Source organism: Triturus cristatus, chromosome 3_1 (genome assembly GCF_964204655.1).
Source record: "Triturus cristatus chromosome 3_1, aTriCri1.1, whole genome shotgun sequence".
Taxonomy (NCBI): domain Eukaryota; kingdom Metazoa; phylum Chordata; class Amphibia; order Caudata; family Salamandridae; genus Triturus; species Triturus cristatus.
Genome location: NC_140583.1, coordinates 536,631,188 through 536,658,413, shown reverse-complemented (window position 1 = coordinate 536,658,413; position 27,226 = coordinate 536,631,188). Strand labels below are relative to the sequence as shown.

Below are 27,226 nucleotides of genomic sequence, written 5' to 3'. Positions count from 1 at the left end.
ATCAATCAATCAAGGATTTTTTAAGCCTGGCAAATCACCTGTGAGGGTCTCAAAGTGCTGAAGTTGCGAGTTTTTCGCTGTGATCTGGTCAGCAGCCAGGTCTTAAGTTCTCTCCTCAATTGCTGGAGTGATGAGGCGGTCCTGAAGTGTAAGGGGGAGGTCGGTTCAAGCTTTGGGTGCCAGGTGTGAGAAGGAGTGTCCTCCACTGTTGCTTCTGTGGATCCAGGGGGTGTCTGCAAGAAAGAGGGAGGCAGATCATAGGTGTCTGGTTGGTTGGTAAAAGGTCAGGCGCTTTTTGATGTATTCTGGTTCCTAGCTGTACAGGGCTCTGTATGTGTGGGTCAACAACTTGAACTAGCATCTCTTCTGGATCGGGAGCCAGTATAGCTTCTTGAGGTATGGTGTGCTGAGGGATTGTCTGGGGAGGTTGAGGATGATATTTTCACTTATGAAAATCTATGGTACAAAATGCATTTAAATGGGGAGAAGAGCACAAGTTTGCTGTAATAAATTAGTGGGAATCTGCAAGAGGTGTCATGGGCAGCCAAAAGAGGTCTTATTAACATATGCCTAATATGTTCTCTCATAATCTTGCAGAAATTTGCCACAGTCATGAAGCGCGTGGAAGTGACAAGTGAAAAGACCGTACACATTGCTTTACCTGTTCAAGTAGCTTCATTTATACTCCTCATTACACCTGCATTGCTACAGGGTGCAGGTAGCCCCTCGGCAAAGAGTGCAGAGAAGCACCTCTGCCACCGCACATCCCTCAGGTGCAGGACAGGAAGTAAGTGAACTTCCTGTTCAGCTGAGAGGTTTGTTTACATACAGAAGGCGCTACTCACACATTGACATGCACTTCCTGAGAACAGTCACTTATACAGTGGGGAGCATGTGATCAGCTAAGATGCATCATGGTCATAGAAGGACGATGCTGGTGATTACACTATACCAAACCTGCGGTGGGCTTGCGTCCCTGGCTGTGAGTCTTTGACACAGCCTCGGTAGGTCTTTAGGACGTAACTGTCCTCTAAAATGCAGCCCTTAGAAGAAGCATTGGCAAAAAAGAAACGACGGCGGGCAAGCTAAAAAATTTAAAAAGTACCTACGAAAGCATGCCCAGTGGAAGGACAGACACACTGGTGAAGGAAGGAATGTTTAGTCCATGCCCCAGGGGACAAACACATGAATATGAAGTGACACCAGCACACGCTGAAGAAAGGCACACACGGAAATTTGTAACTATGTAGTAAACCAATGGTATGAAATGGGGCGGCCTCTAGGCCCTTTTTAAATAAACAAAATGTCTTGCAAGTGACATTCTATGCTGTGTCTTAGGCGAGACGTAAAAAAATTAACTATGCAGGTCTGTGACTAAACACCCAAATCATCTTTTGACCAACCTCGGCTGCACACTTCACTTGACAATGTATAGCTGGATTTAACCATCTGTGTGCCCTACCAACCCTGCAACTACAGGCCCTGAACTGCCTGGATGCGTTCCTTTTATTGTTCTACTTGGTCATGTTGGATCTGCGGACTGCTGGGACCACAAATGGGTTGTGGACACTGTAGAGTAATGCCTCTTTAATGCACCTAGAACCTAGACTAAGTCTGCTCAGTGCCAAACATGCATTTTTGAAAAAAAAATTGGGGGGCTGAATTTGACCATCTTGCCCCTTAACTCCTCATTCCGTGGGTTTGGAAATGCACCACTGCCTTCTTCCACCTTTTTGTTTCCTCCAGAAAGCGTACACTGGATTCAAGCTAGCCTGGCTGATGAGGGGTGATGCCCCAAAACTGGTCCCAGGATGCTTGTTTCCAGTCCAGGGAGGACCTGTCTTGGCAGTTCGGGCTGGACGGTTCACATGAGGGACAGGGTCAAGACTAATTTGCAATTGGCTGGGTCCAAACTGGGGTGGCATGTTGATCAAAAGAACAATGGATTAAACCCAGAACTTTGTGACTGGGGTTGAATGTTTGCATTGTTCAGCATTCCGTCCATCAATTGTTCCTTTTGCATTTGTCGCCCTAAGTAGGAAGGTTATACCCAGACATTGGTTCCGCGCTCACTGCGCCCCTGGATTCAAGCTAGCTGGGCTGATGAAGTGTGATGCCCCGAAACCAGTCCCAGGATGCTTGTTTCTGGTCCGTGGAGGACCTTGCTTGGCATTAGAGACAGGGTCAAGATTGATTTGCGTATGGCTGGGCCCAAATTAGGGTGGCCTGGTGAGCAAAAGAACAATGGTTTAAACCCAGATCTTTGTGACTGGGGGTGAATGTTTGCATTGTTCAGCATTCCGTCCATCAATTATTCCTTTTATAATCAATGAAGGTGACATAGTGCCTATTGCATATAAATTGCATTTGTATTCTTATACTGACTTGCTCTTGCTTCCACTGAATAAAATGCTGACTGCAGCACAGATGGCTGTCATTAAGGAAAGGGAAGAGGATGTAGCCTTATGGCTAGAGTGGTAGACATCCAAGCTGGGAAATCGGGTTCGAGTCTCGGTAACAACATCCTGTGATTCTGGGCAAATCACTTAATCTTGCATGTATCCTCATGTAACGAAACTGGTGCTATGTAAAGCGCTTTGATACGCGATATCTTCGGGTCTAGTTCGCACTATATAAAACTCGAATAAAAAATAAATCCCACTGGCTCACGTGAAATACATAATTGTCATTACTCCCGTCACAGTCTTAGAGGCTGTTGCACAAGCCAGTGTTCCTAACCCGAACACTTTGCATCCTAGATGGATACAATGGGCTACTTCCCTGACTGCTACTGACGTAAACGGTCTTTGACTCTACTTTACAAACTCAAGAATTTGTCCAATATGAACACAAATACCCCATGCCCAGTAATATATTGCCTCTATAGTATAGACACATAATATATTCTGATGATTCAGCCCAGCATGCTATAGGCACTAAACACCAATACTTGGTGGCATGTTGCGCGGTACATTATATCATGATTGATGGAAAATTCCATCTTCAAAAAACAATTACCCAGTCCCTTGGGATTGCACTGCACAGCTGGTTGAATTGAAAGCCTTGATCCCGGCACTCTAAAATACGGACCCTGAATTCCCCACACCCATAGTGTGCAATTCGTATTACTCTGTCCAGTTTTTTGAAGAAAATGTAAACTTCTGGCACCTAAATGGATTTAGAGACTCAAAAAGGAATTGTATAAAGCATAAGCTGCTTTGGGTAAAGGTGGCATAACTTAAAGACAGTTTGCCAGGGGCTGATGTGATCCACACATTGAGTCATCAGTGTGTTGGAATACACATTGTAGGGAATTTGTTGGCAGATGAAGCTGCCAAATCTGCACTTAAGTCTGCTACAGTAGCTCCGATTTCTCATGCTCAGGCGAGGGTAGATGAAGATATAATTGCTGCTGTCAGTGCTTCGCACAACAGTACCCCTTTACCTAAAAAATATCCAGCAAAATATTCCTTTTGCTACGATCCCTAGGGTGGGTGAACATGTGATTCCCAACCAAGACCGGAGGCTAGAATTAATCATAGCTACTCATTAGAGTGTAGCATCTGCCCATGCTGGTGTGGCGGCCACAGTTTCTTTACTAAAGAAAGCGCTGTTGGTGGCATGGTCTTTACAAGAAGACAAAGCAGTATGTCCTTAGCTTCCCTACTATTGCACACACTGGAGTTGCAATAGTAAATTATACTATTCCAAACTCCAGCGCCCCCCCAACAGCAAGTCATTGTAACGACTTGCGTTGTAGTGGCATACGTAGAAAATGCATGCGTTGTAACGAGTGCTATTCGTGTGGAGTTCAGATAGCATTAAATGATCTACCTAGAGGATCCTTTGGTGGTCGAACCCATACGAAGTTCTGTTTGGCATCCAGATGCACGTTCCAGAACTTGACAGTCCTGACATAGTGGCGGCAGATACACCTTTTGACATAAATGAACATTTCGCTGTCTTACAGGAACTACAAGATATTTTGCCACTGATGGAGTGAAGGAGCAACTAGCACCTTCCAGCTGGATTACAAAGGTTGGGGATCTAGCTTGATAGAAGATTGCAGTAAAAAAGGAGTTTGGACTATCTTACCGTGCACCGGTGCCATTCCTTGGCATTCAAAGTACAAGAACCGTGACTTTGCATTTGCTTGCTGGTTGTAAAGACAAATGACTTGTCTCATTAGACCAAGTAAAATTGCATCATGTGGCCAGTACTACATAGGAAGCCACAAGGACTCCTGGGTAGTTCTCTGACTCCTAATCTGCATATATTTTTGTGGGAACAGAGGAGCTGAACCTTACTGAAGGACTCTGTCTTCTGATTGTAGCAGGATTCCTTCACAATGAGCCAATGTTTTCAATATGTATTCTTGACTTATATATTAGTGTGTGTTCCTAAGTAGTCTCACCGGCTTTTTCCTTTCCCCTGGCCGAACCATTGACGGTTGTGGCTACTGCTGCTCCTGTTCTCTTAGGCTTTCTTTGCTATTTGATTTGACAGCTTACTACTGCTACTGTATGCGGACTTAATTGGATTTATTAAGACTCAGCTGAGTCTTATGGACTACTCTGAGTTCTGCTACTCTAATTTGACTTTAAAGATTTATGCTCCTTTGATTTCACTCTTTTCCATCGAATCCAAACTCTTTATAGGTTCGTAGAATCTAAAGCTCTGAATCTGATTCATCGAATAGGGAACTTACTCCTCTATGGAACATGCTCAATGCAGTCTTATTATTTGATGCTTGGTAAAAATAATTTCCTTTAATGAGATTTCTGTAAACATATTTGATTGATGGACTAACAAAAATAAGGAAAGAACTTTACTAATCGCTTACTGAGAAATAAAGTTTTGAAACGACAATACAACTCTCATCATTGACTGAACTTAAACTGTTAATTGAATGTAAGTTTGAAATGACTAACTTGCACCTTGACATGCACTCCAAGGTCCATCACTGAGAAGGATTTTCTGCAGAAAAGTGGACTTAACTCTAGTTAAAAACATTTTGAGCCCAGTCCGCCCTATCACATCTCTTTAAAGATCACTGCATCACAACACTGTAGTAGCCCACTTCTGCTTCCTCAACTCATCTACCAATTCAGTCATTTGTTGACCGTATCTTTGCCTTGGACCCCGTAAAGTACTCTGTTGCCTCTTGGCTGGGTTTATGCTATTCAAAAACCACATACATACATTCCATACACAAATTTTCTTTCTCATCTTTATGTAGTATTCCCATTTTGATTTGCTGATTGTATTAAGCCTTACGCTTATAGAGAAATTCACAAACTCTTTCAATAACTTACATAGTAAATTCCATTTGTCTTTACTACGTTCTGCCAAAGAAGCATGGGCTTTTATTGTAAAATAGTTATGTTCGAAGCCTTTGTTTTTCACAGCATCTTTCTTTTTGCATACCTAGTTCATTATAAAATCTCGGGATGACGCTTTACCTATGTCCCAAGTATTATGTAACAGTGTGACTTCATTGACATCACCCTTTAAAATCACTTTGCACAAAACTTCAGAAGCTAAAATTTATTTTTCATAACTTGAAGGACATCAATTAAATCCCTATCAAACGTTTCCTTTCTTGCAGGGTAATAAATGAAAATAAAAAAAACCTGGTGCATAATGTGAAATAATGATTGGATTGATCCCATTTCTGAATGTGAAAGAGTAGGAGTCATTACATTGTTACTTTAAATTGCTAGGTGATGGTTACATACATACCAAAACGTCTAATGTATTTTGTCCTATTTTTTCCTCACAATATTTGTCTACTTTTTTGCAGTCTTTTCCCACCAATGCCAGGAGAAAACAGCAGCTTAAGATGGGGAGGAAAGAAGTTTGAAGAAATCCCAATAGCTCATATCAAAGCAACATATAACAAGTAAGTGTTCTGCATGGATGAAAAGTTTAACTGAGTTTTGTCAGCTTTTATTTACATTATTTGTGAGACACTGTGTGTGTATAAGTGTAGGCTGAATTAGTTTGCTTCGAAATAATTTTATATTTCACTGTTCCACCCATGGTGTTCATGTGATAATTGTCTGTGAAGATTTTACTATTTCTAAAATTGTGTAGATTGTTTGTTTTAGTTTTATGTTGTTCAACTCTTTCGATCTGACAGACATTGAAAATTCCTAATAGAAACGGGCAGTCATTTATGAAAGTTTCATCTCATCATACTCCTGTCACTTGGACAAGACGGGGGAGCTTAAGTTCGGTAGTTAAAGTAACTTGTGAAACACATTCTGGTGATGCATTATGATTTAGGATTAGAGTTTAGCTGGTTGCTCACATGCCAACAATAATATATTTTATTAATTGATGAACTTTACCTGACAATACAAACTGGCCCACTTAAAGCAAAGATAAAGTATTTTTATACTTCAGCTCATTTTTCACAGGTCAAACAAGAATATCAAAAGAGCCATTGCAGTTGGGACCCCTAATTGATGGAGTAGCACAGAATACTGGTAAAGTAGGACTTCCTCCCATGAGCCTCTTAGTTAGCGGCATGACACTAAACTGCCTGATTGTCTTCAGGACATGCTAACAATAGCCAGGATTCCCTCCAAATTCCGTTGAGCCTAGATTATTGCGGTAGAGAGTATATGTAGATGTCCTTTCAATCAGTGCACACAAATCTTTTGCCCAAGTGCTTTTGGTGGTAGATAGTGCACTGTTGCATCAGAGCACAACAGTTTGCCTAGCCACCCACATTGCCATCCATATAAAAGGCTGCTTACACTTCAGGACCCCAGAGAGCTTTCAAAGTAGACACACAGGCGAGGAAATGGCAGCTAGAGTCCCAAACACCTCAAAGATTTCCCTTTACTCTTATTTAGAACTCCTGAATCATGGACAATTCTCAAGCCAAATGCAGAATGTGTACATTGTTGGACCCAGAGCTTTAGAAGTGGAGATCTGTGCTCCTTTGCCTCTCGATAAATCTAATCAAGCTCGGTTTACTTTCAATATTGATCTGCACTGTCAGTTCTCCCTTCGTATATGTAGGGGTACAATGGCAGATAGATAGTGCAAAAATTGGTAATTACTTGATTGTCTGTCACCATAGCTCTTAAATAAATAAGTGTTGCAGCTAAATGAGTTCCATGCTAGTTACTTGCAGCAAGGTAATTGCACGGCCTTGATGATCACCCTTACTCTAGCTTCTCGCCTGGACCCTATGATCTAGAAATTGAATTTTCTAAAGGTTTTCTACTTAAATGCCTTAGACACATTGTTGAGTCTACCTGCATTTTAATATCATAGGTAATGTCAGGCTCCCTGTTGTCAGCTTCCGTGCAATCTAAGTCCAGTCTTAACATATTAAGCACTTAAATCTTCTTGAAGATGTCAGAAAATAGAGCACTTTAAATATTTATTCTGCACCAACAATGTTAGTCTCGAAACAGGATTTGTTTGGGATTTCAGACTTAAAACTTGAAAAAATGACTTCATCTTATCACTTATCTATGTTCTAAAGAGTAGATTCATGAGAGCACGTACTTTGAAATGTCAAAGCTATTTTGGTCTATAATCTCTAATCATCACTCAATGTGAAACACCTAATGAGAGCAATTCCATATTTTTTTAACTCCTCTGTACCACACAAATACTTGAACATGTGAGCAAATAGTCTGTTCTAGAAGCCATATTATGTACTGATGAATAAAATGTATACCACCACTGGTTACCGTGCAACAAGCATCAAAACTGTAGTAATTCATAAACTGCTGCATCATTTTAGTTGATCCAGAAAGAATCCTCAATAAACCTCAATAAACTAGACCAATCCAAATCAACATCAGGTAAGGTATTGAAGTCTCCTGCTGAAAGCCTCTTTGTATACTGATAAAAAACTGCAGGACTCAGAATGGTATATTAATATTGATTAGGTGAGGCGATGGCCATGAAAGAGCCCATGCCCGACACTCACTGCCTTCAACCATTGATCCAGACACTCTGAAATGGAAAGATGTATGTATCAGTGTGCTAACTCACCTTGCTTGGGATTAATAAAGCCAATTTTCCCTACTGTAGTCCCAGCTACTGAAGGAAGCTACATGCACTTATCCAGTTGTGTGTGTCTCTTACAAAAATACAACATCAATACGATGCCTACAGCTCTCTGCATATCGACACACAAGATACAATGGGTGACAGCCTTGCCATAATTTATTGTGAGCTTCTCACTATCCCATTTCTTGCTATGAACCCTATTCTTAATCCTGAAACCCTGCATTTACACTGACTCCTTGTCATCCAATCTAATACATTGGAGTATTAGTTTATTGTCCTATTGGCCCTGCATCTGATGTTGGCCTGAAATTCATTGTTGATCATCACACTATAGCACTCTCTGCATTGAAAGTTTTATCTCTTGCCGATCTTCATATTCGGTTTGGCCCTTTCTTACTTTATCTAGAATAATGAAAGATCCCTGTGCCTCCATAGGGCTCACAAAAATAGTTCATGAGTCTAATCGTATAGCAGGGCACTTTACAGATCTGATATTTACCTCCACATACTCCTTGATAGGCAGTAGGTGTCTCCCCGTAGGCTGGACCGACCACAGAGCTATCTGGTTCTCAAAGAGCATGGGCAGTCTCACTAACTCTCACTCTTCACAAAACTCCCACTTTTTGCCAATACAATTTTTAAACAGTTACTTTGTTTTAACCTTCATTTGCAAATCTGGTCTGAAACTTTTTACACTGGGCTAAAGCTGAAACAATTTCCATTCTTTTCCTGCTCCCTTGTATACTATTATTACTCCACTTAAAAAAAAGTTCCTTCCATTCAAGGAGACCTACTACTCCTTGCTATACTAAAGTCCTCTCACATTCTAAAAGTGTCTGTATGGCTTTGGAAAGATCATGGCACGCAACCTATTTTATTGCATTTAAAGATATCTGTTTGGCTACTGTTTGGATGGGAATGTCTCCTGCATGGTGTATGGCATGTACCCCTGCCCTAGAGTGCCTAACTGAAAGTGAATCAGGTAGCCTGACTTTTTTTGTTGGCCTTTCAGCCACAGTAAACTAGAACGTGCACAAAGGGCCTGTCCAATGTAACACAAGAATTAGAACCTGTTCTGTGACCATAAAGAGCACCCCAAGCGTGCCCTCATAATCTCTAATAGACTACAGTCCATATCCTGGGTAGATCACATGACGCTGTGGTGGTAGAGTTCCATGTTTAGTGAATTAGTAGTTTTTACCAGATCTCTTTTGTGTGAGAGACTGTTGAGTGCGGTCTACTGACCCCACTTATGTAAAATTCCAGTTTTGTGTGACCTCCAGATCCTTGTGCTGACATTCCTGTTTGTGTCGAGTGAGTGTACGTGTGGTGGTTGTGTAGCACATATGTGGTACTAGATTGTGTATGGTGAGAGTCCTGAATATGGGATGTTTAGATTATCCCGGTCTAGCATGACACAAGATGGAAGGTGGCTGCAGCTACCTCATACAGTAAAAGACACTGACTGAATTCCTGTGGTTAGAGAGTGGAGATCCACACACTGAAGTGAAGGACAATGGAGACAGGGCTACACTTAGAAATTCAATGGAGTCTTCTTTAGCAAAGAACTCCTCACTTGTTGTTCCAGAGAGTCAGGGATCTATAAGAGGTTTCAGTTGTTGAGGGTGAAGAATGTAAGTAGGACCTGCTCTTGTATAGGTTCCTGGTTAGTGCTTTAAGAAGGCTGAATAACTGCAAGGCCATTCATGATTGCAAGGCTCAATTGGCTGTTGCTTAAACTCTGAAGGAAGAAGCAGCCTGATTGAAGTTAAGGGAGTGAACGCTCTTCATTCCTGAGGATGCTCGCTCAAGTATTCCAAGTGGAAGTTGCAGAGTTCAGGTAAGTCCAGAAAGTTGACAAGAAAAACAAAAAGTCCGAACATGGAGCTCCGACTTCCAGCCACCTGCACTGTTCGGGTCGCGCAATGCACTGGGTACTTTCTGGCTGTGAAGCTGTTCAGCAGTACGAACTTCTGAAGTGCCTACGCTCTGCCTCCTTCACCAGCGGACAGCAACAGCAGCCGAGATGCATCAGCTGTGAGAAACAGTTACCAAAATCTTTGGTACCCCCACCGGATCTCACTGAAGTATATTCAGCCCCCAAGGATCCAAGGTGGCCGCAAGGCAGCCCCACGTCTCCGACTCTGATCGTGCCACACAACCTCTGTCTGGACTATGAAAGGGATGTTTATGAAGTAGCGGATATCTATGAAGACCTTGAGGATGCCAGTGGCCTAGACACCTCACCAGACATTGGGTTATCCTCCCGAAACAAGGCTATGGCTACTGGAAGTTCCAACTCCTTCGCCACAGTGATCAGGAAGGCTGCAGAAGTCCTTGATCTTATTCTCCCTATGCAGAAAGTAAAAACAAATGTGCTAACCAAGGTCCTTAGCCCAGCCCAGTACCCTTACTACCTTTTAATGGGGCTCTGTTCTGGCGGGCACCTGGTGAAAGCCAGGATCTTGTCCTATTAGGGCTTCATTAGGGGATATTGACACAGGCAGCATAAATACGTATCTCAGCATCAAGAAGCCTCCCCGTTCATTCGGGTTATAGTCCGGGTTGGAAGCAGACAGCATCCAGGATCTCTGGGACAACGTACTACCCACATCCCAGCTCTCCCCTTCTGTAATCACAGCAAAACTGCTTTAATTTGTCCTCGCAGCACACAGTCGCCTGGTAGCAGGTCGAATCACCTTTCACCCCCCCAGATGGAGAGTTATGACCTCAGACCAATGGGCACTCCAAATCTTCATGCATGGGTATTCCCTACCCTTACTGTCCTATTCTCCAGACCTGCCACTCACACTGCAACACCGCCCATAGGACCACTTGTCCATACTCCAAGGAGATGTTCAGAGTCTCTTGGCTAAGGGAGCTATAGAGAGGGTGCAAGCATCTAAGATCAGGACAAGCTGTTTCTCCTGTTATTTCCTGGTGCTGAAAATGGACAGAGGCCTCCAAACCTATCCTCGATATGCAACCTCTGAACTTCTTATTTCAGAAAGACATGTTCATGATGCTCACTCTGGCCCAAACTTTTGGTCTGCCTTGGATCCAGACAACTGGATGGTACCTGCGGGATGCATATTTTCACATTCCCATCCTACAGTCCCACAGAGGTTATCTGCAGTTTCAGGCAGGCAAAGAGCACTTTAAATTTTCTGTGCTCCCCTTCAGACTCCTCATCGCATCTCAGGTTTTCACAAAGGTGATATGGTGGCCACAGTCCACCTACAGAGCTTGGGAATACCAGTCTTCCCATACCTACATGACCTGTTACTGAAGACAGCCTTCCTCTAACATTTGTAAACCACCTCCAGACGACTAACATTGTTGTTTTTTTTTTTTTTTAATGTGCCAAAGTCACACCTGACTCTTTCACAAATACTCTCTTTTATTGGATCCATACTGGATACTGTGCTCTTCTGAGCCATCTATCTGCCTCAATAAGTCAAGGACATTCGGGCTATGATTCAGATTTTTCAACCCTCAGTAAGAGCACCCGAAGCTTCTAGGCCAAAGACATGCAGTAGTGACTACTCGACTGCAATTTGTCCCGCTGCACGTCCCGCTCTTTACCCCATCCAGAATTAACAGTCATGATTGATGCATCATTGCTGGGTTGGGGAGGTGGAGATCATAGGTATCTGATGTCTGGCAGAAGCCCACCTCTACATCAACTTGCTAGAGTTGCGAGTGATTCGTTTGGCAGTGAAAGTGTTCCTCTTGATCATCAATTGGAAACGGGTGCAGGTTCTCACGGACAACATGACCACCATGTGGTATTGCAACAAACATAGCGGGGTAGGGTTATGTGTCCTGTGCCTGGAGGCTGAGCACCTCTGGAAGTGACTGAACTTTCAGGGTATCCCTCTGAGTGCTCAGCACCTGGCAGGCTCTTTGAAGAACAGGCTGACTAACTCTGTTGACGTTGCTTAATGGATCATGAATGCCAGTTAAACTCAGAGTTAGTGCAGGAAATCTTCCACCCATGAAGAGAACCCTGGCTCGATCTATTCACCACTGTAGAGAACGCGCAGTGTCCAAACGTTTAATCATTGGCTTTCCTCTGGTTTACCTCCGTACATGCCCATCTCTCTACTGCCAATGGTACTCAAAAAGATCAAGACACACCGAGCCCAAGTCACCTAGTGGTCTGGTCCAGCTGAGGAGAGGGTGTTAAGACGTTCTTTGATAGGACATTCTGTTGCAGCAGCAGAGTCTGCACAGTTTACACCCCTATGCATATAGATTGAACGAGGACAGTTAATGGGTTTCAGTCTTCCTCCGAAGTGATTGGTGTCATCCTGGCAGCCAGGCGTCGATCAACCAAAAATATATGTTTGCGTTTAGGCAATGTGGTTTGTAGATTGATGAAGGTTCGCTAGCTTCCCCCAACAGTAAAGTTTTGGAAAAGCCATGTGGTATTGCAACAAACATAGCGGGGTAGGGTTATGTGTCCTGTGCCTGGAGGCTGAGCACCTCTGGAAGTGACTGAACTTTCAGGGTATCCCTCTGAGTGCTCAGCACCTGGCAGGCTCTTTGAAGAACAGGCTGACTAACTCTGTTGACGTTGCTTAATGGATCATGAATGCCAGTTAAACTCAGAGTTAGTGCAGGAAATCTTCCACCCATGAAGAGAACCCTGGCTCGATCTATTCACCACTGTAGAGAACGCGCAGTGTCCAAACGTTTAATCATTGGCTTTCCTCTGGTTTACCTCCGTACATGCCCATCTCTCTACTGCCAATGGTACTCAAAAAGATCAAGACACACCGAGCCCAAGTCACCTAGTGGTCTGGTCCAGCTGAGGAGAGGGTGTTAAGACGTTCTTTGATAGGACATTCTGTTGCAGCAGCAGAGTCTGCACAGTTTACACCCCTATGCATATAGATTGAACGAGGACAGTTAATGGGTTTCAGTCTTCCTCCGAAGTGATTGGTGTCATCCTGGCAGCCAGGCGTCGATCAACCAAAAATATATGTTTGCGTTTAGGCAATGTGGTTTGTAGATTGATGAAGGTTCGCTAGCTTCCCCCAACAGTAAAGTTTTGGAAAAGCCATGATAGAACAAAACAAGAACTGTCAAGGCTAAAAGGCTGGGCGCTAATGCCAGACCTTTTGGCTTTGCCAATGCTTATTTTGTGTAGCAACAGTAATGAATCAGTGGATCTGAAACAAAGTGGTTAGTGAACCGCTACAAAGAAATGGTTAAAAAGAGGTGTACAACAGGACAGCACTGTGGAAGATAGAGTGATCAGGTTGATAATCTGCTGGGTGAATCAGTGCGACCGGGAGGAGGAAGGGGCTGCAGAGTGAATGAAAGGTAAGAATTCAGTAGAAGAGATGAGGGAGAAATATAAGAAGGGTGGAGTGGTGTTTGAAGGTGGGGACTTGGTCAATAGGGTCACACTTGCAGGTCTCATAGTGGATAATTAAACTAGAGCTAGGATGGGAGGTAAGAAGCAGTGAGTTATGAATGAAATGAGGTTTTTTCATGTGGGGAGAAAGAGGTTAATGGTGTGTTAAGAATGCAGGACACTGTGGTCATTGTCCAAGCGAGTTTATTCCCGCAATCACCAACCATCAAAGCCACTCTTGCCATTAACTCCTGAGTGACATGGATGGCTGGTCAGTACTTAATATTATAGATTCTGGATGAAACATGGAAGGGAGTGGGAATCGTGGAGGAAAGAACGCGAAGTGGGAGGGATGGAAAAAACAATATTCCACATAGTGTATGCCAACTGTTTCAGGTAGGGTTGTAACGGGGGCAGGCTTGGGTGTGCTTGCTATAAAAAGAAGGACTTGCATTTGTGTGCTTGCATTCAGGCCATTTGATTTAGTTTGTTTTGTTGTTCCCCTGTACAGCTGATACCTAGATACGTATGCTCATGATGCCCCTTATCTGATTTATGGGTTTTGTATTTCATCATTTTCAAACTTTTTTCTATAGCACGCACATTCAGCTCACGTCCCCTGAGAATGAGCCCCTTGCCCGTACCTCGTGCGGCACAGAGGGATTCAAGAATGCCAAGAAGAGCACCGCCATCGCAGCACAAACCGCTGCTATCTCCGCAGCATCAGTAAGGTTTACTTTTTCATTCAGTGCACACTTGATTATAGATTATGCTGGTTCACAGGTCTGATTGCTTTCAAAAGTGAGTTTGCCTTTTACAAAAACTGAGAGTATAATGAGACTAGAGTGAATAGTTTGTTTTGTATCTTCTACTGTAGTTTCGTCTTGTAGATTTGTTTACTAGGCCACATGGGTAATTTAAAACAACAATCTAGGTTTTTAACGTGAAATGTATTTATCTGTAGAAAATCTTAAAGAAAATAAATTGCGTGTATGAACAAACAGAAGTTATTAATAGCAAAAAGACCAATAAACAGTGTAACATCTCGACTGTAGTATTGCGTATAAAGAATATAGGAATGTGCTACAAAAAAGATGTGAGGATGCCACGCTCAAGTGTACCAAACGTAGAAGAGTGAAAACACAAATACAAAGCACCTGGAAGATAAAACAAATAACTGTCAACACTTTATCTAGAGATCACAGGAAAATGTGTTATAGCCTCAATGTTAACTGTAGGAAGCTAGCTCTGTACATACTATACCAAAGTAAAGTATAGTGTGCACAGAGTCTAGTGGATTCCCAAAGGCTTACAGAGGTAAAAGTAGATAATACCTTACTCTCTATTTGTGGTAGTGTGGGCTAGCAGTAAGGCTTTATCAGAGGGTAGTGTTAAGCATTTTACACACCCAGGCAAGAAATGATTTCACACACTCAAAAACTGAACTCTGACCGATTGTTTTGTATAAAAATATTTCATTGTATGAAACGGTGTGGGGTGTATGAATCCATGCACCGTAAAGCTGCTTTGGGAGGCCCTCGGTGCTCCCGTTACCAGTCTTCCAGACCCAGACAGCAAGCTAGGGCTGCTGCCAGTCAGAGACACGTTTCTGCCCTCTTGTTGCTGAAGCAAGCTCGGGCAAGGGAAGGCAGAACAATAGGTACCCTGTTGCAGGGAGGTGTGACCACCTCCCATTTATTGTACACACTCAGGCAAGAAATGATTTTCTAACACTCAAAAATTGAACTCTGACCAATTGTTTTGTATAAAAATATTTCATTGTATGAAACGGTGTGGGAGGTATGATTCCATGCACCGTAAAGCTCCTTTGGGAGGCCCTCTGTGCTCCCGTTACCAGTCTTCCAGACCGAAACAGCAAGCTAGGTCTGCTGCCAGTCAGAGACACGTTTCTGCCCTCCTGTTGCTGAAGCAAGCTCGGGCAGGGGAAGGCAGATCAATAGGTACCCTGTTGCAGGGAGGTGTGACCACTTCCCAGACAGGATTTAGTGTATTGGGGCAGGGTGGGGGCACTTGCCAGCGCCACATAGCCTTCGTGCAGGGCACACTTGGTGTCCTCCATGCATAGTCCAGTTCACACTGGTTCAGGGAGCCTTTGGCTCCCACTTTGGCACAAAGCTGGACAAAGGACAGGAGAGTATCCTCCCCTTTATCCAGCACCTCCTTAGGGAGCGACCCCTTAATGGTCCCTACCCTTTCCTTAGAGTACTTAAGGGCTTACCTATGGGTGGGTCCCTAGAGTTTGCTGATCCTGGGCTCCCACAGACTCTGAAAGGCTCAGCAACACAGTTTGTGGTTCTTCACATCCTTTGAGGCCTGCCCTGTTCTCTCACGAAGTTTGAGGCCAGTATCCCTCATCGGAGCCGCAGATCTTCAGGCTCCCAAGTAGCCCCAACCTCAATCAATCAATCAATCAAGGGTTTATAAAGCATGCTACTCACCCGTGAGGGTCTCAAGGCGCTGATGGGGGGGGGGGGGGGAGGTTGAGGGGTAGGCAGCAGTCAAAGAGCAAGGTCTTGGGGTCCTTCGTGAAGATGTGCAGATTAGGGGAGCGTCTGATGCTGACCTGGAGCTCGTTCCAGGTTTTAACTGCGATGTAGGAGAAGGCCCTTCCTCCTGTTCTGCTTCTGTAGATGAGGGGTGTCTCCGCTAGGGCGAGGTCGGCGGATTGGAGAGTTCTTTTGGGTGCGTGGAAGCAGACTATCGTTGAGGTATTTGGGTCCGATGTTGTGGAGGGATTTGTAGGCGTGAGTGAGAAGCTTGTAGGTTATTCTCTTCTCGACCAGGAGCCAGTGTAGGTCTCGAAGGTGGTGCGTCATGCGTTCGTGCCGAGGGGTCCCGAGGAGAAGTCTGGCCGCGGCATTCTGGATGGTTTGGAGCTTGTGTAGAAGGGTCCTGTTGATGCTGGCATAGAGGGCGTTTCCGTAGGCCAGTCTGCTAGTTATGAGTGCGTGGGTGACGTTTTTTCTGTGTTCGGGGGGATCCATTTGAAGGTCTTTCGGATGATGCGGAGGCATTTGAAGCTGGTGGAGGCGACGGTGTTGATCTGGCATGTCACGGTGAGAGAGGAGTCGAGGATGATGCCGAGGTTCCAAGCGTGGTCTTTCGGGGTGGGAGAACTCCTGAGGGCAGAGGGCCACCACGTGTTGTCCGAGGCGGAGGTTGAGGGTCCCAGGATGAGGACCTCGGTTTTCTCAGTGTTGAGCTTCAGGCAGCTGTCCTTCATCCATGCCACGTCCCTCATTCCTTCCTGGAAGCTGAGCCTGGTGTCCTCGGGATCCTTCATGAGGGAGAGGATTAGTTGGGTGTCATCAGCGTAAGATACTATGTTGAGCCCATGCTGTCTGACGATGGCGGCGAGGGGGGCCATGTAGATGTTCAAGAGCGTGGGGCTGAGCGATGATCCCTGTGGTACTCCGCAGTTGATCACTGTGGGTTCAGAGATGAAAGGGAGGAGCCTGATCCTCTGGGTTCTGCCGGAGAGAAATGATTGGATCCAGTTGAGGGCGGTTCCTTGTATCCCAGCGTTGTGCAGTCTGACTGCGAGGGTATGGTGTGAGACGGTGTCGAAGGCCTCGGAGAGGTCTAGTAGGATGAGGGCTGCGGTGTGTCCATGGTCGAGTAGCATGCGGATGTCGTCGGTGGCGGCGAGGAGGGCGGTCTCGGTGCTGTGGTTGCTGCGGAAACCGGACTGGGAGGCGTCTAGGATGGAGTGCTCTTCGATTAATGCAGTCAGCTGGGCTTTTACGACACTTTCTGTGATTTTGGCTGCGAACGGAAGCAGAGAGATGGGCTGGTAGTTGTTCAGGTCCGTAGGGTTTGCCATGGGCTTCTTAAGGAGGGGCTTGACTTCTGCCTGCTTCCAGTCGTCAGAGAAGGTGCCCGATTGGAGGGAGGCGTTGATGGTCCGTCCTAGTTCGGGGGCGATGGCGGCCCTCTGGTAGATGTGAGGTGGGCAGGGGTCCGTGGGGGCTCCAGACTGGGTTTTCCTCATGGTCGTGGTGATGAGTTCCACCGTAGCGGGGGTCTAGGTGGTGATAGTCGGCTGGTGGTCTGCGTTGGGGGGAGGGGTGGGAACGGCATCTTGTCGCTGAATTGGTCGTAGAGGGTCTTGATCTTCTGGTGGAAGTATGTGCTAAGCTTGTTGCAGAGTTCCTGGCATGGTGTGACATCCGTGACCTTGCTGGGGGGTTTGGTGAATTGCTGTATGATGTTGAAGAGTTCTCTGGCGTTTGTTGCGTTGGTGTCGAGTTTGTTCTTGTTGAAGGTCCAGCTGGTGGTAGTCCTTCAGGGCGCTCCTATGGTTGTTTAGGTATTCTGTGGTTTTCCGGCTTCGCCATATTCTCTCGCGGCGTCTGTGGGTGCGCCTGGCGACTTGGAGTTCTGTGGTGAACCAGGTGGCCTTCAGGAGGCGTTGTTTGGCAGGGTTGCGGAGGGGGGCGTTCTTGTCGGCGCATCTGGAGATCCATCGATGGAGTTCTTTGGCTGCGGAGTTGGCTTCGGTCATGGTGGAGGGGGGTCGAGGAGGAGGGTGGAGTTGAGGTGCTTCTCTGTGTGAGAAAGTGCCATCTTTCTTGCATGGTATGCCCCCACTTTTTGCTGAATTGCTGAATGTACTTTGACTGAGTGTGCCCTGGACTCCTGCCAATCAGGTGCCCAGGGCCTATGTTCCTTCCCTAAAAACATAAAACCCAAATTGGCAAACCCTGACCACATGTCAGCCCCTGGTAAATGGTACCCTAGGTACCCAGGGCCTTGTGACCAGGGAAGGCCTCTAAGGGCTGCAGCACTCATTGTACCACCCTTAGAGGCCCTGTACCCTAACACACACACACACACTGCCCTTGCAGCTGAGTGTCTGGGTACAAGACAAAACAAAGAGTCGACATGGCACACATCCCTGTGTGCCATGCCCACCACCTACACTGCTCTGGCATACATCAGCCACCCCTCTAGCTGGGTGCCCTTTGCCAGTGGTGTGGGCACAGGAGCAGGAGCCCTGTGCCCCTACAGTACCCAGGTCCATTCCTGGGCACTGTAAGTGCAGTGCTGCCATTTAAGAGTACATGGTGCTGAGAGCTCGTCAAACACGAACTCCACAGCACCATAATGGCAACACTGAAGACTGAGAAGTTTGGTTTCAAACTTCTCAGCACATTAAACCCACACTGATGCCAGAGTGGCATTTAATGTACCAAGCACCCCAGAGGGCATCTTAGAGATGCCCCCTGAAACCTAACCTACAATCCACGTCTGGTCTGAGAGGCTGCCTAGGCTGCCACACAGCAGACATGTTGCTGGACCCCTGGGTAGGAGAGCCCCTGCTCTCCTGGGCCTGCAACAATGCACATCCTGGGCGAGGTGCCAGATCTCCTCCCACAGGATGGGCAGGGGGAAGCTTCAAAGGCATGCCGCCTCTGTGAGCTTCCCCAGGCCACTGCAACCCCCCACTCTGGCGGGAAGCTTGGCCGGAAACCCCAAATAAGGACAGAGGATGTGCCAGCCTGCCAACCCCACCCCTCAGGTGGGGGAGGTGAGGTGAAGCACATCTCCGGGCTCTCGCCATCTTGAAGATGGGAAGCCCTGCCCAATCAGGACTAGGCTACTGCCCCCCTCCCACAGGAGAGAGTCAGGATAGGGGGTGTACCCACCCCAGGACAGGGACCCATTGGTCCCTGCCCTTCACCTACCTGTAACGTCCCTAAATCTAGTATTTAGGGGCACCCTGAACCTTCCTTCCGCAAATTCCAGATTCCGAAATACAAAGAAGAGCAAGAAGAAAGAAGACCTGCCCTGCAGCTGCTAAGAAGAGGAAGACACCAACTGCTTTGGCCCCAGCCCTACCGGCCTGTCGACCCTCGAAGCTGCTCCTGCTCCAACCCGGCATCTCTTGTGGCCAGCAACCTCACAAACCCCGAAGGACCTGGCTACCTTTTGGCTCTAAGCACCTGGGACTCCCATGAGTAGAGGCTCTACTCAAAATCTGCTTCTAATCCCTGGCCTCAGCCCGGAACCGCAAACCCTTCACACTCTGCACCCGCCAACCCTGGCCTGTGCCGGAGTGAACAAAGACCACGAGGACGACCCCACGGCGACTGTGACCCCCAAGTCCGGCACCCAAGGACTTCCCTCGATGCTCCTGACGACGCCTGCAGCCTCAGAACCCGGTGCCCCTCCAACTACCCAACTTACCTCTCGAAGTGGTGGTGGCACCTGAAGAATCTTCGTCCCCGAGCTTGCAGTCTTTTTCTAAACCAGAGCTTTCCCATTGAAACCAATTGAGCGCCCGAAGGCTCAAAAGCACCCTGCACCCAGCCGCCCGAGTGGCCCTGGCAGTGCAACCTCTACACCTATCTACTTCCCCATTTGCCCTGAGCAAGTGACCAGGAGCCCAGCTCCCACAGCCGCGTGGCCTGCTAGTCAGCAGCCACCAACCAAGGCCCCCCTGCCTCCCATAGGATAACATTGGGCCTAACTCTCTCTGCACCCGGCTGCCCCTGTGCCGCTGAGGGTGTAACAACTGTACCTACCTGACCCTGGGAGACCCCTGAGTCTATGCCCAGAACCTTAACTCTGCCAGTCGAGTTCTCATCTTAAAGCCGATAACTCAATTTTCTCCATAGGGTAACATTGACTGGTTTTTCCTGAAATTTCCTCTAAGTGTGGACTTTTCAAAACTTAAAATATTCACCAAAAATCAGCCGAGTAACGAATATACTCACCTGCTATTAGGTGAGCTCCCAGTGCTGGATCTTGGTACCCAGCACTGACTCTGAAAAATATTCACAACCGTACTTACCAGTAACCCAATTTTCTCCCATAGCAAACCATTGACTGTTTTTCAGTAAAATTTCTTCTGTCGATTTCTGCAAACTTTAAATATTCTTTAAAACTCGTATAAATTGTGAAAACGTAATTACTTACCTGTTTTGGATAAAGGTCCCAGTACTGAGTCTAGGCACCCAGTACTGGATTACAAAAGTAACGAAAACATACTATACCTGCAACTTGAATTTTCTTCCATAGGGAATCATTGTCTTTTTTCTAGGAAATATTTTCTAAGTGTCAACTTTTAAAATAGCAAAATATTGTCTAAAAATCATAACAATAACTAAGTTGACTTTTATCACTTGATTCTAAGTACTGACCCAGGACTGAATCTAGGATCCAGTCCTGGAATCCCAAAAGTAATCCTAAAAGTAATCTGTTGCAAATAACTTGAAACTTCCATTGAACTCAATGCATGATTGTGTTTAAAATTGTGTTGCCTATTGCAACCACTTGTAACTTTCTACAAAAGTCAATTGCATATTGCTAAAGTATTTATATAAAGCATCTCATTCTGAGAAAGTATATTTTAATACCTATTGTTGGTTCTAAAATAAAACAAGCATATATTTTTTTAATATATAAACCATTGGCCTAGAGTTCAGTTATTGAGTGTTTGAGACCATTTGCTGACTGAGTGTGTGCAACAAATGCTTTACGCTGTCCTCTGATACTGCCTTACTGCTCGACTAAGCTACCACTTTAGAGAGTAAGGTTATATCTAACTTTAGCCTCTACCAAACCTCTGGAGACTGTGGACTCTGTACACCCTGTCCTATTTGGGAACAGTATATACAGAGCCACTTTCTCACACTCTGTAATTTTGCTCCAGTTCCTTTGTGGCGGGCGTGGTGCCGGTTTGGGTGTGGTGGTGGTGTTAAAGGTGAAATGTAGGCAGTGGTAGTCGATCCAGGGGGGCTGCATGGTGTGGCTGAAGTTGACGTTTGACCCTCCTGCAAAGATGGGGTCGAGGGTGTGTCTTGCTCTGTTCGTGGAGGTGTTGACAAGCTGCTTCAGTCCGAGGTTGGAGAGGTTGTCGAGGAGGGCGGTGGAGTCGGGGTCGCTGCGGTTGTCGAGGTAGAAATTTAGGTCTCCTAGTAGGATGTAGTCTGTGGAGGTGATGGCGTGGGGTTCGACGAGGTCGGTGATGGCTGTTGTGGCAGGAGAGCTGGGGCTCGGGGGTCTGTAGGCGAGGGTGCCTCGGAGCGTGGTCCAGGGGGACGTCTGGATCTGGAAGTGGAGGTGTTCTGTGTTGGAGTGGGGGTCACTCGTGCTGGAGGTGGAGAGTTGGAGGGAGGTCTTGTGTGCGATGGCAAGTCCTCCTCGTGGGCGGTCCTACCTCTGGATCTTGTAACCGTTGGGGATAGCGGTGGCGATGTCGGGACCAGAGGTGGCATTGGTCCAGGTTTCCGTGAAGAAGGCGACGTCGGGCGCAAGGGTGTCGATGAGGTGTCAGATCTCTACGGCATGTCTGTGGAGGGATCGCACGTTGAGGAGGATGCACGTTAGGCCTTCGGTGTCCCGGGCGTCCCGTGAGCCTGCGACAGACGTGTCGGCACTGTAGATGGTGAATGAGCGATGGCAGTGTCTGCAGGAGAAAGGTCTGTGGGTGGTGGTTGGTGAGGTGTTCTGGCAGTCTGGGTGTCTTCTGGGGTTGAGAGCGAGGAGGGTGGTGGCGTCATATCGGTGGGGCTCTGGGGAGCCAGGGTTCCTGGTGCTTGCCGCAGTCGGGACGCAGGCGGGGGCAGACGGGCTTGCCTTGGGTGCGCCAGCGGCACGACTGCGCTGCGATCAGCATTTTGTAGAGGAGGGGAGGGACGCTCAGCTGGGAGGCAGGAAACAGGCGAGGGTAGGGAGGGAGGGGCCGCGGGTCCGGAGCAGTCAGGGATGAGGAAGAAGGGGACGGTGAGGGGAAAAGAGGGGCAGCGGGTACAGTGGAAGATGGCTAGGAGAGGAACACGCTGAAAGGGGCAAAATGTACAGTAATGAGCAAGAGAAAACATGGTAAAAGGGGCTACAGTTCACAGTAATGGGCAAGAGAAAAACACGCAGAAAGGGGCACAATGTACAGTAATGAGCAAGAGAAAAACACGGCATCTGCTGTGACCCAGACCTTCATTCCCACCACATCACTTGCATCGTGGACTTGCATTTTTGGTGAGCTGCTCGAGGTCCTCTCGCAACTCCAGTTCCTCCGGCCTGTGGGTCCTCTTGAGGGCCCACTTTGAATTCTTTTGGCTCCCCTGATTGCTCAGGGCCTGCCCTGACTTCCCTACGTGTGGTGAGTCTCATGGACCTTGCTGGTCCCGACATTACACCTTCTTCCACATTGGATGCAGTTGCCAAGGCTTGTTGTTGCTGTTGCCGAACGACGACCCCTCAACTCTCGACATCCGACGTGGGACAGCTCGTGTACGGCTCCTGGTCTATCAGAGTGTCGCCTGGTCCACACAGCTGCAGTTTCAAGGTCACCATCAACTCTCCTGCAACACTTGATATCGGTGTGCATACGTCTTCTGTGCCTCCTGGTCACTCCTGAGTGGCATAGAGTCTGTCCCCGCTGCATGCAGGTTCTTCACATCTTGAATCCACCTTTGGATTCTACCTGATACTTTCACCTTCCTCAGCAGCGGCATCTTCCTGAAGTCCTCCTTTGAGTTTAACGTTGTTTTCCGATGCCACTTCACACCTATGCACCCGGCTTCCCTGTTGCAGGTATCCTGGTTCCTTAGGTGTCCACGGGTGGGGTGGCTCTCCAACCTTCTGTCTTCCATGGGGTTTCTTCAGGGTCCACTGGGAAGGGTCCTTCTTCTTTAAAATTGCAACCGTGACTTACCCATTAACTTGCATTGATCCCGCGGTCGTGTTCCCACTCGGCACACAGCCTCCGTGGGCTCCTGATTACTTACCTCGGGTGGTTCCTTGGGTCCCCAGCACTTCTACGTCTTCTGGGTATAGTCTTAAATCAAGTCGTGGTTCGCGTACCACGATCTTAGTATTTGGTATGGTCTCTCCCTGGCGACCACTGTGTATTGTATTCTACTTACCTGTTTCTATTGAAAATAATTGTGTGCACTGTATATATCTCCACTAGGAGATACCAGAATGTGTTAGTGAGTATATTATAATAAATACATTTTTTATAAATATACTGTGTGGTTCTTTTTCACTTAGCTATACCTATATGATTACTTTCTGGTAAAACAAGCTGCTTTACACTCCTTCTGGACAAAGCCTGAAGGCTGCTCTCCACAACTACCACTTAGCAAGCTTTGTAAGGTTGTCTGAGACCACTAAAATCACAATAAGTGTCATCTGGATTGGTGCAGGGTGCTCACTTACATAAGTGTACACCATATACCAAGCCAGCTTCTCACAGATACGTTGACAGTATGGCAGTTGCTACACTACAAGCTAACAATCACACAGCACCATTCGTGAACCCACCCATGCATATAGTTAAGGACTTTTTTTTATTTTTATAGACAAACCCTTTCTAGTTTCTGCTTCTGTTTGCTATTCAATTTACAAGGGATCTCAACTGACCGTCAGAAGGAAAGGATGCATATGCATAGCACTAAGGTATGCAAATATACCCAGGCCCAGTGTGTGCATTTGTAGAACATTTTCCAAGGTTTTTCTCATTCATGCACTGGAAATTAAAGATAGATCTACTGTAAATGAAACCAGATTGTTGTGCTTTTGGAAGTGTTACTCTTCTGCTGTGAGCAGAGGGTGAGATGAGTTGACTGGGATTTCTTCAGCGCCCTTGCAGAAATCACTTTTTGTTTGCATGGGTGACTGACAGAAAAAACGTATAACTTTAACAACATATGTACCTTTCAAGAGAGTCTAATGAGGATGACCCATGGTCGCCTGCTTAGAGACTTCCCTGAATCAGCAGGGGACCTGCAATACAGCTTTAAAGCAGAGGACCTGGTGGCATTAGACCGCCACAATTAATGGGCAGCATTGTGCGATTGAAAGCTGCTATGCGTGTGCTCTTTATCTCTTGGTGTGCGCCGCCATAAAGAAGCTAAGCAGGGGCACCAGTGCTCACCTGAGAGAAAACGCTCCCTGCGATGTACCTCAAAGAATGAATGTCTTGGAAAAAAGTGATGAATTAAAAAGTAAATGAACTAGAAAACATTGGTCGGTCGTGATATGACACAAAAAGTGATGGAAAAGGCGAGGGCGATAGCATAATAGTTTTGTGAGATTTATGCAGCAAAATATACTACAATATAATTAACTCATGTGAATAGCAGGCAGTGGGACAGACAAAGAGCAATGGCACAAATAAGCCATCGTACAGATGCAACAAAATCCTCATGCTTCCTGTTTATTTATGTTCTGTTAGTTGTATTATCGTAGTCTGTACAATTACATACAACTCTGGAGACTACTACGTTCCCCCCACCCTTTCTTGCTAACTTTGTTCAGATAGTAGCAGGTCAATTTCCTTTTTTCTATATTATTCACCTTTTAATTCATCCCTGTCAAAAATTAGGTTATTAAATTGGAAGTGACACATACCAATTTAATGAAATTAATCTGTTTAGGTCAAAACACAATTGTGAGAGAATCTTTGCTCAACCCCTGGTAGCTATGGTACAGGATGCAATCCTCAGAGGAGAGAGTGTTTAGCTCAATCCATACCAACAATTATTTTAAGTCAAGAGAATAACACAATAATTTCCGGAACCAATTTAGAAAAATAGAGATTTTTTTTTAAATACACCATTCATATTCTACCAGTAATACATCAACATGTCACTGATTATAACTTCGGGGTAACGCAGGGGCAGGTTCCTGCTTCGGTCACCATCAGACCCCAGTTATACAAGTCACTGGGCCAGTCTTCAACGCCCATGTCTAGGAGATGAAGTGGGGGTGGCAAGGGGATATTTTTTGGATTCGGATCAGTGACTGGGCCTGCAATGCCTGCCGGGAACGTTTTCAGGGACATATCATTCTCTCATATCAGTCCATAGTGTCGTCTCCAACACCCTCCCCATATTTGCTCAAACTTTAAGGGGCAGCCCTTTGCTGCGCACCCCACCCTTTTGCCTTAAATGCAGTAGGTGATTCCCAGATTCCACATCTCTGGTGGGGGCCACAGGGTCCCCCCAGCTTTTTGTTGTGTATCTTTTTGCTTGGGTGAATCCCAGTGTGTAAAACAGTAATTGCTCCCTTGATAGGTCCATGTCGCCCGGTCTTCCTAGAAGTACAAATTGTGGTGTTGCTGAAATGTGTACTCCTAGGGTTTCTGACAGTTCTGCAACAATCTTTCTCCAGTAATGCTTGATGTGTAGGCATGCCCACACCGGGCTGTTCTTATACCCCTGGGGGAGTCTACAAAATTGCCTCTGTCAGCCTAACGCGGAGAATGCTGTTAAATACACGCTTTCAGGCGCTATATTTAGGCAGAAGAATCCATTTGAGATATCTAGTGTCATTTTGTATTTTTTCTGCACAATGTTATTCATTAATGCGGCACTGAGTGCATTTTGTACTGCAAATGTCTTTGTGCAAGTGTTTAAATGTCTGTAATCCAAAACTAGACGATATGAGTTGTCAGCTTTCATGACCGGAACCAAAGGATTATTCATTAGAGAGGTACAAGTTTAAATCACTCCTTCATATTCAAGTTGATCTAAGATCTCCCTGACCTGTTTTTTAGCTTCTTGCTTTATTAGATACTGCCTCTGTGGAGTCAGAGTATTTTTTAATGGAATTATGTGGTGAGTTGAGTCCTCATCCCATCCAAAATGGTTTCGGTATAATGCCGGGGCTAGGGCTACCGCCCACTCCCATGCATATGTGTATTTTAGGTATTTGGGAACAGGGTCGGAAAAGGCTGACAAAATTACTGTCTCCCCCTAGCGCAATCCATAACGAATGCTGGCGGCCAATCATGTTCAGCTAAAAGAATGTCATAACTAAATGTCAGGTTCTCCCAAAAGAGACCTCTAACTTTCCTGGGCTTGTCCCCCTCCATCTGGAGTGTTACCTCATATAATTTATGCGGGACGCTAACCCTAGTATCAGGTGTTTCCACTGTGATATAATCATTCAAGTCTGCTGTCACCAGAAATTCCATCAGGTTCTGGCGAGCTATTGTTACTTCTGCTGCACTGTGTAGCTTCGTCAGAGCCAATTTCCTGTTCAGTAGATGAGTCCTCAGAATTCTGGGCATGTCTGATCTTTAGACCTGCAACTTTCTTCTTTTTGAACTGAGGTTTTGTTTTAGGTTTTTCTTCTTTTTTGCAAGTATAGTCTGGAGCGTGTTGCTTGTCTCTGGACTTTGTACGCTCTTCTTGTCTGTCTTTCCCTCTCTGAGTTTTTCGTTGAACCCAGAAAGGAACGAGTGGAACGTGTATCAGTATCCTGATATCTGTCGGGTATTCTAATGTTGTCCCTATTCCTAAGGTTATGCCTCCTTTCGAAGGGCTCCGTTGGAGGAGAACTACCTCTGGATTGAGATCTATTTTGTTTATTCTTTTGTTTTTGCCCCACTTCTTCTTTGAAGAAGCAGGTGCCTGCTAAAAGGTGTCCTTCTCGGGACTACCCATCAGTTGTGGTTTTAATGCTTTCCCACCAAAACTGTCTCTGCCTAACTCTGCATATGCAGTCTCAATTATTTTAGGTAATTCATGTTCCTGTTTTAAAGGACTGAACTCACTTAAGCGCTGACGGATTGCCACTGATGCTGCCTCCCCTTTAATATTTCCCAATATTATAGCTGATACCTGGGAAAAATTACCTTGTAATTTCATCTCTGAGTTCAGAGCAGGTTCTGCTCCGTACTCATTTTGTATTTGTCTTAATACGTCTGGTATTACTGCTAATGACAGGATACCACGTGTCCTGGTATATATGGCATTGAAAACAGTACCCCAAGAGGTACAATCCTCTATCTGTGGGTGGTGTTATCCCCATGGGCAAGCAGATTGTTAGCATTCTGTGTTTTTC

The 27,226-nt window shown here is 45.9% G+C and overlaps 1 protein-coding gene across 1 annotated transcript in view; it reads left to right on the top strand.

The window, feature by feature from the left end:
* Positions 1–27,226, top strand: part of MRPS11 (mitochondrial ribosomal protein S11) — a 190,714-nt gene that overhangs the window by 49,980 nt on the left and 113,508 nt on the right. The window contains exons 3-4 of the mRNA XM_085644467.1: positions 5,804–5,902; positions 14,002–14,131. Coding sequence (XP_085500593.1) covers positions 5,804–5,902; positions 14,002–14,131 — 229 coding nt within the window. The remainder of the gene's footprint in view (positions 1–5,803; positions 5,903–14,001; positions 14,132–27,226) is intronic.